General features: G+C 42.5%; 1 protein-coding gene across 36 annotated transcripts in view; it reads left to right on the forward strand.

The window, feature by feature from the left end:
- macf1a (microtubule actin crosslinking factor 1a) overlaps window positions 1–17,205 on the forward strand; it is a 240,862-nt gene that overhangs the window by 110,105 nt on the left and 113,552 nt on the right. For 20 of the 36 annotated variants that reach the window (XM_031295606.2, XM_031295615.2, XM_035991438.1 and 17 more), the window contains 3 exons: window positions 101–193; window positions 15,799–15,965; window positions 16,619–16,731. In XM_031295606.2, coding sequence (XP_031151466.1) covers window positions 101–193; window positions 15,799–15,965; window positions 16,619–16,731 — 373 coding nt within the window. Of the gene's footprint in view, window positions 1–100; window positions 194–7,670; window positions 8,910–15,798; window positions 15,966–16,618; window positions 16,732–17,205 lie in introns of those variants that run through there. The other 16 variants (XM_031295595.2, XM_031295601.2, XM_031295599.2 and 13 more) reach the window with 4 other exon arrangements.

The raw sequence follows: 17,205 nt of genomic DNA on the forward strand, positions 1-17,205 counted from the left end.
AGAAAACAAACATGATTTATGTGTTTTCTTAGCAGATCTTCTCTTTTTGAGCATTTTGTTACCAAACCAAACCAAATATCTTCTGTTTCCCTGTTTTCAGGTCAAACTTGTGAACATCAGGAACGATGACATCACCGACGGGAACCCCAAGCTGACGTTAGGTCTCATCTGGACCATCATTCTTCACTTCCAGGTCTGTGCCCTTCATATGCTGTTCTGTGGCTTCTGGCTCTGTGTGTCCTGTGTTGGACTCAATTAGTGGTTATTTCAGTCAAACCAGCATGAAAATAACTTCTTGAGTTCTCGATTTGAAAAGCTTAATGGGCAGCTAAAGGTTCTCATATTCAGCTCTTATTGACATATTATCTCTAATTGATTATGTAATAATTGAATTACTACCCGCATCATTACTGCTGTGATTCAATCTGGATTTTAACGAAAGCAGATTGCTCCAAATCAGGACTTAATTATGTATCTACTTTTCTGTGTTGTCCTGTTGTTACCCAGCATCTCTGTCCAGCTGTTGGGATTTGAGTTGTGGTCACTGCCAGGATGGGCTTAGCTGTGTGTGTGTGTGTGTGTGTGTGTGTGTGTGTGTGTGTGTGTGTAAAACTTATACAACAGAAAAGGTTGCTTTTTTCACCACTGAGTGGAAATCAGAAAGACTGTGTGCACGTTGATATTCTTCTGTGGAACCTCTGAGTAAGATGCATTCAGAGTCTTAAGGGTTTTCTTCCAGCGATGCTAGTTGGATTTACACACGTTACTGTAGTTGTACAAGTTTTCATGCAGGTTAGTGTTTTATAAGCGTATTAGAGGGTATACAATGTGACTCTGTGCTCAAAGGCATCAGTGATTTAATCATGTTATTGTCCTCAGTCTGTGGCATAAAACCACCTCTGAGCAGGGTCTTGCAGGAAGTCGTCCTTAAAACATCACAAGGACTCTGTTTGGCTTCAGTTTGGCAGTTGGAAAAGCTCGGGCGTAAAGGGATCACAGGAGACATGTTCAGTCCGTAGGCATCCATATAAACCCTGACCCTCGATTTTTGCTGCATGTTTTCAAAAAAACATGCAGCTTAAAAGCTTTTTTCAACTACATGTTTGAAATGAAGAGAAATCTAAATACTGCATTGTTGTCTAAAGGGCATTGTGTCAGTCATTTGAACTGTTGTTTATTCTTTCTGATTCCTGATGTGGAATAAATTTCCCTAAATGTAATTGCATCACTGTGGCCTGCAGACAGGGTTGTACTCTGTTGAAATCATTACAGCTGGGCTCCCATTACCACTGGGTCCGAGGTTGCAGACAAAAACCTTTTAGCTTGAACAAAACATTCCCAGCATCTCATTTTTATTTGTTATGTTTTATTGCTGAAACATTTTTTTGTCCAGTTGATTTTGGAAAGAAGTTGTAGTTGCTACGGTTGGCCACTAGACTGCGCTGTGATGTGACCCTTAGGAAGGTGACACTGCCAGCTGGTTGCTATGGAAACAGTAGTGCGTGACACCCCGACAACCGTTCCAGTGGGCATGACTCAGCAGAACATCTTGTTACAGAGAGAGAGAGAGGGGTGGAGGGACTACAGGACTTACCCAAAGATGACGGACAGGACTGGGGCTGAAACAGGCTGCAGAGTTCTGGAGGAAATCAACGGAGGAGATATAAAAATAAATAAAGAGATGGAAAGAATGAATTGGCATGCTGAGCAGCAACTAGTTTCAGAGTTCAGTGGGTTCATGAGATGACGACAGTTTTAGAGCTGCAGTGAGAGACTCCAGTCCGTCAGAGCTCTGTGTCCCTGCACTGTGTTGTGGTTTGATGATTATTGTAATACTGTAAATGCAATTACTGTAAATGCAAGGTGGTAGATCAGCAACATGTGCCACATACGTTCCCTGTGTTCAGTGTCCTCATGTCCACCGTATAATTACACCCCAAAAATGCAATATAAATGGGATAATCTTATGTCAGGATTTGAACTACATCTGGATTTGTTTCTGCTCTTTTCAAATAGACACAAGGAACATCCATCTCAAGCTCACACTGAGAGTCGTCCTGTTTGACATGGACAAAAACAACCTTTTCAATTACTTTGTATTAACATCTCATCGCTCAAACTGTGAAAACATGCGGTTTTAGTGCAGTATTTAGTGCGATACACAGGAAAAATTGATTTAAATGCACCATGGCCCACATATGCACTTTTACCTGCTTTGGTCTGAACATCAATGATGACAAACAGTATTATGATGATGAATTCATATCTGGAAACAAGCCTCCAAGTCTTTGTGACCAGTAGCAAAGGAGTGACTCAGCACATCAGGACGTTTCTCATGTCATTTTTCATTTGGGTTATAACTGTTAGTCATTATTTCACTGGCCCATCAAGTTACAGATGAGGAGTTACCTTACTCTGTCAGCTGGCCCAGACAGCCTGCTTCCTCAGCAAACCTGCTGAAGTCAAACAGCTTTAAACTCCGAGGATTTTATTAACAATTTCTTGCAAATATCTGTCAGCCACCAGCTCATTATCATCAAAAGCAAATAAAATGAAAACTCCAATCTTTTTTTGCAAGAAAGCGACAAAAACTTGTATTTAAATGTTGCTTGTCAAAGCATGCATTTCTAGCATTTTTTCTAACTTTCACAGTTCACAATATTAATACTTTTAATTGATACTTTTACATGCTCATCATCATTGGGAATCAAACCTGTATATCAGGTAGTGTGAATGTCACTGACAACCACAGCTGTGAATGTCAGAACAGTCAAGAAATCGTCTGTAATAGAAATTCCCACTGCTCCCTGTTTAAACTTGACTGTAGTTACTCAATCAAACCACTAGGTGACACCAGTTAGCTCAGTATTAAAGAAGACCCGGCTAGTTAAAAAAGTCTCCAGCCATACAGAGACATCCCTGTCCGTGGACCCTCCTCCTGTTGCACTGTGTCTGTCTGTGTTTGGCTAAGCTAGCTGTACGTCACTGCTAATTTCGTCACAGAGTTAATTTCTGATCTGTTGAAGAAATTCATCACTGTTTCTCTGACTTGCTTTAAGGCAGAATCAGCAATTGGGTTTAATTTATCAGTGTCGTTACTTGGTACTAATTTAGGCCTGTGTCGCATCAATTGATCACCATCTGTGACGGTTCACACTGACTTCGTTGTAGATTCCCACCATCAAGCAGACTGTCAGGAGCACAAACGGGAGCCTGAATTATGATAATGAAAATCTCAAGATCGATCACAATGCTTCAGCGCACATTATTGACAAAAGAGCTGCTAGATATATGATCAAAAGAGCTTCTGAAAGTCCAGCATGCAGTGGCTGCGTCTTGAGAAAAGCTGAAACTGGGTTCAGACGAAGGCTGCTGTCTGATTAGCACAGCTCATGATGCCCTGTAGCCACAGCGAAGGGGTGAAAGTCTCGGGGGCTTGATTAGTGCTTTTTTCCCATTGGTTCATGCCTTTTCCATGTGTGTTGGTGTATGTTGTTCTCTTATGCTCTCTGTGCATTTGGTTAATGAGAGAAGATGGATTACCATTGCTTTCACCACTTTAGAGTTGCCGCCTGTTAGTGGTCTCCATCCATATCTGTCTCTCTAAAAACGTTCGCCATACATTAGGCACTTATTGTATATGCAAAGTAGTATGAGTTCTTACATCTGCAGTGCTGGTGACAAATCTTTTTCTCCTGCTGTGTTGCTATCATGCTGCACTGTACAGAATCACATGTATGAATGAGCTGTGTTATTCAACCTCATGTCTGTGCAGTGATGGTGGGTGTAGGCCTATAGAGGCTGTAGATGGCAACATGACTTTAAATGAGTTCAGTGGTGTAGGAGGGGAGTTAAATACAGCTACATTACTTAGTATTTTTTGTGGGCAATATGGATCAAATTTTCTATTTTGTTTTCTACCCCATTGTATACTTGTCTATTAGGGCTGCAACTCATGTTTGTTTCCATCATCGATGAATCTGTAAATCATTTTTCCAATTAATCGTTCAGTCCATAAAATATAAGAAAGAAGTAGCAATCTCAATTCCCCAAAACCCAATATGACGTCCAAAACCCAAAGATATAATTTACAGTAATATAACTGAGAAAATAGCTGTATATTCTCACATTTAAGGATCTGGAACCAGAAATTAGCAAAAAGCCATTTTGCTTGACTTTTAAACAGTTAACCCATCCGTTATTAATGGTTTTAGCTCAGCACTAACCCTTTATAGATTCAAAACATCAGATTAAAAAGGGCTATTTTGGGCTAATCCAGTGGATTAAATGCCTGTAAAAATCAGGTACTTCATCACAGTGATACAGAAACCCTGCAAATCCCACATTGCCATTTAAAAAGCCTGCAATGACCGAATACAACCAGTGACCTCTGTATACACAGTATAGACAAATCTCCGTCAACTCATTTCCAAACCCTAACTGCTCTGATGTGTGTGCATTGTGCAGCCACCCCCCCCCTTTCATCACTCCCTCCTTCTCCACGCGCCCGCTACTCTTCACCCCAGAGCCATTCATAACCTGTAGCTTGATGGACAGATGGAGACTGAAGGGAATAGATGGAAAAAGAGTGAGAGAGAAACAAATTGAGGTGCTAACCCGCTTCTCATTTATGTTGCAGAAACTCAACAGTCTTTAGATTTGATTTCTCTCGCGCTTACTGTCATTCAGGGAAGCTTTTGGGTCAAGTGTGTGTGCATGTGTGGCATAGAAAGCTGCTCACTAACAGCCGAGAGAGAGAGAGAAAAAGAGAGAGAGCGGTAGGAGTAACGAGCAAGCGGATAGGAGGAGGAAAACCACGGAGGGAGGGGTGGATTGTGAGAGCGAGAGATCGAGCAGAAGAGAGTGTGAAGCTGCAGCAGCCGGGAGATAAAAGCTTTTCTCTCCCTCTGCCGGCGTCTGTGAATGAGGGATAAAGCGGAAGAGTGAAGCCAGCCAACGGAGAGACGAATCCAGGCTGCCTGCTGTCACTGGAGCTCCTGGCTTCCTCGGATCAGCAGGCCTCAAACCACAAACGCACAGCAGGACAAGACACTCGTGGACACGTATGTAGACGGGCTCACACAGCTGACCGGGGGACCGCCCAACCTCGCAGGCACAAACAAACACTCTCTCCAGGATAGCCACACACTTGCTGTTTCTCTGGCCTCCACCGTATCAATAGGATCAATCCAGCCATGCTTGTCTGACGGAGCCACGGTTCTTTTTTAGCCGGAGACGCCCTGTGTTCCTGTTTTTTGCTCCCTGCATGTCTTTGTTTTTATTAAGGGGAGTGCAGACCCTCTTCTCCTAAACCTCTGCCGCTGTGCTGCGTGGAGTTCAAGACTGCCCTTCACTGGACACTGAATCCCTTTGGCTCTGTTCCAGATACACATCTGTACGTGTAGACTAAGTAAGTCTGCTACTTTAATCTGGATCTTGACAAGATCTTAGCTAAGCCGACACAGTACCAGTCTCTTCCTCCCTTCCTCCTCTTCTGCCTCAGAGTCCAGCTCTGGCTCCTACCCCAGATGCCTCTTCCAAATTAGATCTGGTGGACGTGAGGAGTTATTAAGAGACGAAAAGGCACCACAGAAGAGAAACGGAATGAGAGCCTTTTTCTCCCCAGCCTGATGTTTTTTTGTCTCGGCATAAGACATGGTCTAAATACCTCCCCACCTGCTGCAAACTGTGGATTTTGTCAGGCTGTTGCATCGTCGCACTGCACCACCTGAGGAAGAGGAAGCTTGCTTAACTGGCAGACTGACAGCAGGACATGGGAGGTTTATGATTGGACAGCCCTGGAACAAAATTCTCAGCCACCTCTGGTCCTCAGGGAGTCCGACATTGAGGTGGGGGGAATCTTTAGACGCGTATCTAGGGGAGAGGCATGTGATGCCATAAGCTGTGTCTGGGGAGCTTAAGGTGGAGTCTGTCTGCATTTGGCTGCCTCTAGATTTAGACCGGCACCCTACTCAGGCACACAGCTACATCTTATGGGTTTTCTACTACGATGAGTTGATTCCACAGGTATCTGGCTGCCCTAGATAATCATTGTGAAGACTTTCCTGCCAATCTTGTCAATGAGAAAAATTAACGCCTGCAATTTTGGGATTTCAACATATTCAACAACAGTCCCTTAAGAGGAGGAACAAACACAAGCTGGAAGGGTTGACACCTCGCTTGAGGCGTCAGCTCAATGAGCAGGATTAAATCGTGGGAGGATGACAAGGAGAAGCATCAGGGCGGGAAGCTGATGCTCTGATTGAGTATTTAACAAGCTGTCAGAGTATTGGCTGAATCTCCCAGCAATCTGCGGCAGCATTGGCTGACTGCACACTATCTCTCACCCACAACCAATCTGGGCGTCTTGCTGCCTCGGCAGAATGAGATACCGAGCCCGCCGTTACTACGAGGGATATCGACAGCTTCAACATTAATACTACTTCCACTACGAGTACCGTGACGGGTAGGATTCCCACCGATGGCTGACTTGCGTTAGGGATCTTACCTCTCTCCTCTTGCACTGCAATAACATTACCACAGTGTGAGAGATGGGCATCATTAATTCATGAGCTCAGATAGTTTCTAGATTTGAGTGTAGATAGAGCTCTGGCACCTGGAACCGACAACAAATCTCAACATCACTTTGTTTGTGGTTTATCGAGGTAAAAAAGAGGAATCAGAATGCAATTGCAGCAGACGATGGTGTTGCTTTTCTCTCTGCGTTGCGTAGTAATCACCTCTCATATTTGAGGGAATTGTGACATTGAATTATAAGTGCGATAAGACTGCCTCTGATTCCAAAACTCCCAGAAATCCAGCAGTACATACTCTCAGACTTTCACACTTAGTTCTCATGTCACACACAGACACATGCAGTGTGTGTGTGTGTGTGTGTGTGTGTGTGTGAAGCAGCTGAAGCTTCACTAATGGTCTGAATAGCACCGGACTGCACTACAGTTTTCTCTCTCCCACACTCATTATCCTGCCTGACACATTGCCTTACACCAGGTAACAGCTCACCTGCCAAAAAGCCCGGTGATAAATCAGACACCTGACCCTAACCACATTTATTTTCCTCCCTTGTGTGGCTCTGCTGACATAGCTGTGTCCTTGTGTCCTTGACTGCGACTACACGTCTTCTGGGATAAACAGATCAAGTAAAGCAGCCAGCTGTGTGCCAATATTCATACACTTTTACACAGCAGGCCCTTAAGGAGAGAGCAGGGCTTGCCAGTGCAGCCCCTGAATCCAAGTCAGGTGAGGTGAAGGAAAGAGGAAGGACAGGTGGGAGCTGTGACACGTCGGCCTGAGCTGCCTGCTTCGGGATTAAACCAAAAGTTGCCTGAGAAAAAGACTGACCATCCCTCTCTTTCCTCTGTTGACAGCTCATACATCCCTCTTTCTATTTACCGGATTTTATTTAAGATGCTGCCATGGAAAGTGGAGCTAAACATGCTCTTCCTAACTTCACATTACTCACAGATTGAGGGAACTGTCAGTCATTTGCCAGCCTATCTGAACATTCCCTTTCCACCGTCTCTTTTTTTGAGGGATGGGATTTTGCTCTAAAACACCTTTAGTATAATAATAATAATAATAATAATAATAATAATAATAATAATAATAATTTTCTCTTCTCTGATGGATTAACTTCCTGTATTTTTACTGCAGTTTTTTATCTTTACAACATAATATCTGTCAACATCAGAGACATGGGGAACTCCATGGGTTGTGTCAGGCCTCCTCGAGAGGGGGAACTCGGTGGAGGCCCCCCACTTTCACCAAAGAAGCGTCTACGTTTCAGACGTAAGCACAAGGGCAAGAAGAACAGGAAAGGAGAGTTAGAACAGGAGGACTTTGAGCGACAAAGAAGCCATGAGCCTGATGAAAGAGAGGAAGAGGATGAAGACGATGAAGAAAAGGCTGCAGTTATAGAAACAGCAAATTTTAGCAACAGAGCTAGGACTCTAATGACTGATACCCAGTTCACTCATTCCAAAACAAATCTTCACAGCAATACACTTTCCCCTGGCTTCGTGAGTGCCAGTTTAGGGGGCCAAATGGGCAACAGATTACTTGAAGTGTCCCCCAAGCCCAGCCCAGCCTGGAGAGGGGTTTTCTGCCTTCCAGGGGAGGAAGACACTGTTAGCGCCATCATAGATGTCTCCAGCATCCCAAGCCAAACCACAACCACCACCCCAGTCAACACAGCCTCAGCCCTGGGCAGTACCACTCCAGGTGGAGGGAGGGTCTGCCGGGTTAAGGAGAAAGTCCAAGGGGTCCTAGAGAAACCTTGGATCCTCCGACAGAAGAAGGAGAAAAAAGAAAAGGGGAGGGTAGAGAGAGAGGAAAAGGGGGATGGGGGAGTTAAAGGAGGACCAGAAGGGACTGTAGCAGTGGTGCGGACACCTTCAGGGAGGGAGCACAAAGGTGTGGTCCATATCCGTGAGGTGGATGGTAAACTCTGCGTTGTGAGGACAGTGTACCCCAGTGATTTTGGCTCTCCAGTGTGGAGGGGCGAACGTGACAGTGAGGTAGAGGTGCGCAAAGAGCCCCTTGCCCCATCTCCAGTCACAGGAAATATTCTCAAAGTCCAACTGTCTGAGGAAGACAAAAGTAGAGCCAAGATGCCTGCAGGGGATTTCCCCATGTCCTCTAACCAAATGTGGATTCAGGAGACTATGGCTGTCAAGGGATTTAGCTTGGACACCCCAGTTCGTGCACAGGAGCAGTATTCTCTGTTGGAGTCAGGCTATGCCAGCGACCCGCCACTAACATCACCAGAAACAGCGGGCACCACTCCCAGTCAGACAGACTGGGGAGGGCTGACCAGCAGCTCATCAGAGAGACTGGACTCCATGATGGAGAGCCCTCTGCAACAGGAAACTGTAAAATACCTGCCACAGGTTTGCATCTGTCTACCTCTACCTCTTTCTTCCAGCCACACATCTAATCTGTTAACCAACTCTCTTAGATCTGTATCTTGATCTCTGTCTTGAAGAGTGCTACGACAATTAGTTGATTAATCCAGATCTCAGAACATTTGCTACCTGGCTGACAAGAAGCGATATGATTCAGCAAAAAAAAAAGTGCAAAAAAGATTGGAAACTCCGTGAATAAATCAATTAGTCGATCTGCAGAAAATTATTACAACACTAATGGTAATAAATTACTTTTTTAAGTCATTTATGAAGGAAAATGACAAACATTTGTTGGCTCCAGCTTCACAAATGTGAGGATTTGCTCCTCTACTCTATTATCAGTTGAATGTCTTTGGGTTTTGGACTGGTGGTCAGATAAAACAAGCCTTCTAAGGACATTTAGTTCAGTTTAGTTTTTTGGTTTACACATATACAAATACTACAGATTAATATACACAATCAATAAAAGATGTGATGGAGAGATACAAAAAACCCTCCTAAAGGCTTAATCGGGGCACTCTCCAATTAGGGCTGGGCAATATGGAGAAAATCAAATATCACAATATTTTTGACCAAATACCTCGATATCGATACCGCAACGATATTGTAGTGTTGACTATTGGTGCTTTCACAAAATATTTACACAATGAGATTTTTGATAAATAATCATCAGTAATGTGGATATAATGACTCAGTGGGTAAAGGCAAATAACAGAACAGTTACAGCAGTCTGGTAAGTTCAGAAAATGACATCACTTTACTGTAATGCAGCCTTTAAAACCAGGAAAAGACACCACTTATGCCATATGATGATATTACGATATCCAAAATCTAAGACAATATCTAGTCTCATATCACGATATCTATATAATATCGATATATTGCCCAGCACTATCTCCAATGCATAATCCAATAAAAATAAAAATTACACACAGTATCAAATCAACAGAATACATATGAAAGTTGTTGAGTAACATGGGTTGTTTACAAAGACATTCCATAGGGATAACATTGCACAGACAATAACAAACCTTTAACAGCTTTCTTAAATAGCATTACCTTGTGTTCTGGGGAATCAAAATGTTCAGACTTTTCAAGATTTTGTTCTCAGGATTGAAGGAATGGTTTTGTTATCGAGAATATGGTGATGAGATTGGAACCTAAAGGTTATTCATCTACTTAACATTTTGGCTTATTTTGTAATAAATTAAACAGTAACATTTTGTTGTGCAACCTGTAAAGCTTGAGGTCTCTGGAGCCCATTTTCCAACCAGTTGTTTATAGTGCTGCAGAGAGGCATTCACAGCTCTTGATTTGTATGATGCTATTTGAAGGCTAACCTTTGTTGTCATTTCTGCACCGTGTTTGTTGTCATGAAGGGTTATATATGTATGTATGCATGTGTGTGTTGTTATCAGCTCTTGAAAGGCACTATGCCTCTCTCTATTCTTTCTGCCTCTGTCCCCAGAGCCTAATCAACGCCGCACAGACTGTTTCTCCAGCCTTCTCCCCCAGTATCCTTCTTCCTTCACTCCATTTCTTCCCCTTCACCTCTTTCCACTGCTTGTTATTTCCCTTACACACATACTCGCTCACTACTGACATTTGTTAGAGTGTGGCAGACAGGCTGGGTGTTTCTTTGTGTGAGAGAAGGGTCATTGCTTCCAATGACATGGTTGCCTCTTGTTCCAAACTGAAACATGTAATTTTCAGCAGCACACAATGCAACCATGGGCGTATGTCTGTGTCTGTGTAGCTCTGGTGGTTTTGGTTGAAAAAGTTTACTTGGCGGGGGAAGTAGACGGGTGAGATCGGTTCATTCAAACATCATCACTATCATTTTCTGTTGGTGATTTACACAGTAGTCTTTTTACATTACCTTTGCCTGTTTATTCGGATGTATTCAGCATATTTTACACAGTTTGCTGCCTGCCAGTAGGGCTGGTTATTGTTTAAAGTTTTTTGAGTTTTGGTACTTAATTTGATAAATAGAAACATGTTTTTGTCTACAAAAACCTTTTTATCACTAAACCAAACAACCCAGACGTTTCAGATGTTAAATGTTCTTGCTACATATCAACTTCCCTGTGATAAAATAGTCTAAAACTGGAATAACTTTCATTTCAATCAGGATCTAATCAAATAATTAGCGAAAAAGCTTCTGAATCTTATAGACATTTAATGCCAGCTTTTGGTATTTGATACACAGTGCTACAGACACATTTTGGTAGGTAATAAAACAGTGCTAAAGTTACTAGCCATACCTGCAAGGACATTACTTAATTACTTATTAAGTGTCAAAGAGAAGTATATCTTTAAGCCCTTTTGTAATGTCAAGAAACAGCTATAATGCATTGCCTCATAACCCTGTACCAAGTTGTTGTTTTACTGTTGATATCTAGTGAAATATAAAAGACAAAGTGCAAGGGAAGATCTTAACCTCAGTGTGTTGTGAAGCATACATTGAAGTGCATACTGTGCAATTGTCTGTATGGAGCTTAGCCTATTAGTCTAGCCCAGTGCTTCTTTGTACAGTGTGTGTTTGGGATGTGAAAAATGTTTGAGGCTCAATTGCAGGAATGAGCAGAGAGAAAGTGTGCTAGCTCACAGCTTTTCAGCTCTCCTTCACCTTGAAAATGAAAAGGCTGCTGCAGCCACTGCAGTGATATACTGTAGCAGATGACGGGCGCTTTTCACTACGGCTGCCAGAGTTCGTTGAGTTCTCCTCTACATTAAAAGGCAGTACAGTATGGCTGTGCAGTACAGCAGCTGATGGCATGTCGGGTTGTGTTTAGTGCTGCGTGTCTCATTTGATGCACAGTTGCTGACTCAGGAGAAACACTCAAACACTGATACAGTAGATCCACAGAGGCCTCTGCTTAAGAGTTTGTTTTTTGTTTTTTCACGGGGAAGCAATAATCAATAGTCCAGTCTTCCAGTGTGTTCCTGGGTCATGAGATGGGTGTGTGGATGTGTCAGGATGCTTCTGTGTTCGCTTTAAAGTGCAGCTGTCCTTTGTATGTGGGTGCATGTGATGCCCGTCTCTGCATAAAAAGGGATTTGAAATTCAATGCTCATTCATCAGCGAGACGGCTGGTTTGTCTAGCCTCGAGGGGATTCCTACCACTCATTGAAAACCACCACTCAAATTTATACATACTGTGTACCAGTCCTACTGTGTCTGAAGCTATCCAGCTACCCATCCATCATCTGTCTGTCCATCCTTTATCCACCCATACATCCTTTTAGCTTAGTAAGGACTTGAAGTCAGGGTTTTACACAGGTACTTTATGTTTAAGTGCCAGTAGAACAATTAAGACATCTTGTTTCTTTCCCCCCCCCCCTGTCTATCCTCCATTCTCTCCTCTTTGTCATCTCCTCCCTCCATCCCTTGCTCCCCCTCCTCTCCCCACAAACTTCAAAGAGGCCACTCTTCTAAAAGAGGGCTGGTCCAAAGCCGCAGGGGGGCTGCTGGTGGATCATGGGTGTTTGTGACTAGATCATGGCTGCACTGAATGCTGCTGCCACCTGCTTTAACCTCAAACACATCTCTGTGTGGCACATGTTAATGTTTACCTGCACTGTTTATAACACTCACATCCACATGGATATATATACTGTACAAGTACATGTAGACCAACACTGAGCAGCAGAGATACGTGTTAAGTCTTGACACCAGGACTTCAAACATGCAGACAATGTGATATTTAGAGCACTGTAACCACAGCTGTGAGAGGCACCTTAATTCCAGCTAGTCATGTTTTTGTGTGCAGCCTAAACTTAGTCTAAACTATACTCGGTGGAAATTAGTATGTATCACGTTCACACATACAGTATTATTGTATTGTATTGTTTTCTTGTCTGAATGGCTGCCTTCACTGAGTTTGATGTCTGACACAAATGCATGGGAATGTTTACCATGTCACATTCATGAATTCATTCATAGAGGCAGGAAGTCTAGTTGTGCCACCATCATGTCCAGTGGAGACGGAGAAGAAAGACCTGTATGACATCTGTTGTGTTGAGTCATTGTACTAATGATATAACTAAAAGTAAACAATCTCATAAGGTAGGGTTGATTACATGTACAGTGGGTTACTATGTTAGAGTTTCAGTGGAGTTTAGTTTAGTTCATTAACTCGAGAAAGGCCAACGGGTAAAATTTACCCGCCTTACCCACGAAACAGTTAGTTTTTGATTGTGTGTACCCAGTAGGCTAATTTAGCAAAGCAGCTGATGTTGAGTCAACGTGCTCGAATAACTACACAGATTGTTGCCTTAGCAAAAAGGACAGTTCTTTGGCTAAAAGTTGTCAATTGTTTTTTTAAATCTTCAGTTCCGTTGAAATGGCCAACTTGTACATTTAGAAACTCTTTTGCTCAAGCACACACAGGTTGATTCTTGACTTGTGGGAACATGTACATGTGATAATATATTCTAGACTCAAGGTTCACTTGCTTTTTCAGGAGCTTTTGACCACATCTCAGTGCCTTCTTCAGCAAATGGAACTGTTGATAACAAACTTTATTCTTTAAAGAAGGCAGTGAGATACAGTGAAAAGCTCCTAAAAAAAGCTAATACACTCTTTTGCTGTCAACAACTCCATGCTACAAGAGGGTGTGTTTAAATTACCTAAAACAATTCAAATATATATATATATATATATATATATATATATATATATATATATATATATATATATATATATATAACTCCTAATACTTTGACCATAAAGAAATCTGATTTCTTAATATATTATCAAAACAAAATATTCCAGTAATGGTTATTTATTTAAGTTATTGTAAATGTGGCAAATCTGGATATATATATATATATATATATATATATATATATATATATATATATATTATAAATAAACAAATGGCATACATGCACCTCAGTAAGTGGTGGATGAGCTGCTGTTGCAGTGGGAGTGTAGGCTCTCCGTGCTGATGCAGCCCTCACACAGAGTGCTGTATCAATATTCAGCTGGAGGATTAGGTGCTCTGTAGTTCTCTGCAAAGGAGGTTGTAGATGCATACAGAAAGACAGAGCTCTGCAGGAAAACCCACAGCAGAATCCATCCCATTCAAGTCACAAGTTCCATTATGCAGGCTATCTTTATTTGCTTGCATTCTCAATGAGACTACGTATACAGTATCTGTGCCTGGGGTTCCTGTTAGCATGTTAAGAGTGTGACAACATGCTGGTTGTGGTTGTGTGTGTGTGTGTGTGTGTGTGTGCGCGTGTGTGCGCGTGTGTGTGTGTGTGTGTGTGTGTGTGTGTGTGTGTGTGTGTGTGTGAGATACATACTTTTAGGTGTGTCAGCATATATATGGAGATTTATGTGTTTTTCTTTCAATGAACAAGACTTTGAACAAATAGTACTTAATGTAAAATACTACATGTATGTGCAGTTTCCAGTTGCACGTCACCCCCTCCCCTCTGTTGCTGGCATTTTTCATCTCTTTTCCCTCCTCTCTCTCTCCCCCGTCTCCCTCCATGTCTTTTTTGGTTGTTGCTGCAGTCTCCTGCCACACACTGGACCTTTATACTGCTCTATAATAGCAGCTGGGAGAGAGACAGTGAGGGAGGGAAGAAGGGATAACAGAAGAATACTGATGACAATAACTGCAGCCAAGCAGCAACAGTTACTGCATATACATCACTCAGCCTTTTTCACCGTGGACAGACCCACAGAGAGCTTATTGAGAGGAAGAAGGACGAAGTGGGAAAATGGCTAAAGTGGTCTCATGTAGCTCAGTGGGCAGAACGTGTAGATACATTAGTGGTCAGTCTCCATGACAGCCTGGTTTCTCTTTAGGCCGTTAGCAAACATGTACTTCATGTCCTTAAGGGGCTTTCAGGCGCATCTGTTGTTTATGTTTATTTTTGTCCTGGCTCAAATAGTATTTGTTTGCAAGCCAGAAAGTTATTTTAATGGTTAAAGGTGACTATTTACAAAGTGAGATTGGCAGCTTACCTGACATATTTTGAAAAGCCTTAAGAATATTGAAGCATTACCTAAAAAATAAGAAACAACAGGGAAATTCTACTACTTGTGGGGCTATTTAAGGGCTAGGAGGTAGACCAATAACACATTTTACATATAGACTCTGTATAGCTATCCCTGTCTCTGGTGTTCAGTACAACATCAGTGAAATACAAAGAGGGGAGCTGTACAAGAGGCAGAGGCTGAGAAGGCTGAGCAGATTGATCAGCATCTGAGGCGGAACAGATGAAAGAACATGAAAAACTGAAGAGACAGATCGAGGTTGGGGAGGGGGAGACGCGAGACGGAAGGAGATGAAGGGGAGAAGGCGATGAAGGGGAGAAGGCAAAGTGTTGCGGTACACGAGCTAATGAGCAGGCTAGACGAGATGATGGAGAAAATTGGGAAAAACTGCTACATTGACATAGAACCACTTGAAACGCAATCAGACACACATTCTCTCACACACACTAAAGGGTCATTGATTATCAGAAAGATGAATGAGGAGTTCAAAGGGAGACTCAAAAAACCTCCACTGAGTTTGTGTCTCATAGACAAAGTAGACGGTAGTTTCTGCCGACTCGTTGTGGCCTAAAAAAGCTGATTTTGTCTGCTGTATATTGCAGTGTTGACTGGTGTAGAGATGCCTCAAGATAGAACATAATACATGCAGCAAGATCTTGAAAGCATATGCTGAATTCCTTTGATTTCTTTATGTGACTGTACCACGATTGATTTTCTGGATTGTGGACTTGCAACTCAGTTTGTTTCAGTGCATTTGGCAACACAACTTTTTTTTCATTTCTCTTCATTTCTGCATACAGGAACCATTGAATCCCAATAGTAACCCATACTCTGCCTGTCTCCCTCTGATCCCTCCAGATTTCAGAGATCTATGTGAGCGGCGAGTCAGGCGACCTCACAGCCAAAGAGAAGCTGTTATTATGGAGCCAGCAGGCGACAGAAGGCTTCCCCGGCCTCCGCTGTGTCAACTTCACCTCATCCTGGAGCGACGGACGCATGTTCAACGCTCTGCTGCACAGATACAGGTTAGAGGATGAACAGCAAGATAGGTTTTTAAAGCTGATCTTTAGTAGATAGTGGTGTTTAAGTCTGAATTCAAAGTCTGATTTTCTTTCCCAAACTAACTGCTTGAGATGGAGAAAATGTTTGAATGCACTACACTAAGCTGATACATAAGTACTCTGAGGCCTAATCCGTCTCAAGATGCTTAAACAAAATTTTGATTCAGGGGAGTTTAGTGATTTTTTTCAAAACGGTATTTTAGACATTTATTTACACCACTTTTACGGACAAATGTATGAAAATATGTTTCGACAATTCATTGTAAACTGCTTTGAATTCATCAAAATACATAAACAAGTCATAGGTGTTTCTTTCTAAAGGAACTGTAGGCATTTAAACACTAGAATCACTCTATATGATTAACAGATACAACAGATTAGAGGCAGGACAGACACACACACACACACACACACACACACACACACACACACACACACACACACACACACACAAAGACTCAGACAGACACACAGATGCACACGCGCACACACAGACGCAAATGCATGCACGCGCACACACACACACACACACACACACACACACACACACACACACACACACACACACACACACACACACACAGTATAATAACACGTGCAATGTGTGTGTTTTCCAGGCCAGACCTGATCAACATGGAGGTGGTTTCGCAACAGAGTAACCGGGAGAACCTCGAACAGGCCTTTGAGATCGCCGAGTCGCTAGGGGTGACCAGTCTGCTGGACGCTGAGGGTGAGACTGTTAATCTGAATGACTGAACTCAACAACTGACTCTCTGCCCATGCAGGGTAGAACAGAGGCTGTTTTTCCAACTGTCACCAGTTTTTTTAATACTTCACATTTTAGCATTTAGTATTATTTTCTGGTCAGCTTTTGTGCCGGGACTCCTAACTAAAGGTTTAAACAACTCGGGATTTACATTCCAGCTTTTATTTTAGAAGCATGCCAACAAAAGAACATGCCAGCCATCCCTAATGACTGTCTAATGAATGCCAATATGTTTATGGCTCTAGCCTTGATGCATTCTTTCTTCTTTTTTGTATTTCTTTCACACAAGAACCTTAAAATCAGATGCCGTGGGCTATTATTGTCCTGTTAGCAGAGACACTTTGTGTGATATAGACTCAAGTTACCAGCTGGAAGTGTCGGTTACTGCTGAATGTTTGACTGATATTATATTGCCATTTATATTGTCATTCTATGTTG

The sequence above is a fragment of the Sander lucioperca genome, chromosome 14 (assembly GCF_008315115.2).
Source record: "Sander lucioperca isolate FBNREF2018 chromosome 14, SLUC_FBN_1.2, whole genome shotgun sequence".
NCBI classification, from domain to species: Eukaryota; Metazoa; Chordata; class Actinopteri; order Perciformes; family Percidae; genus Sander; species Sander lucioperca.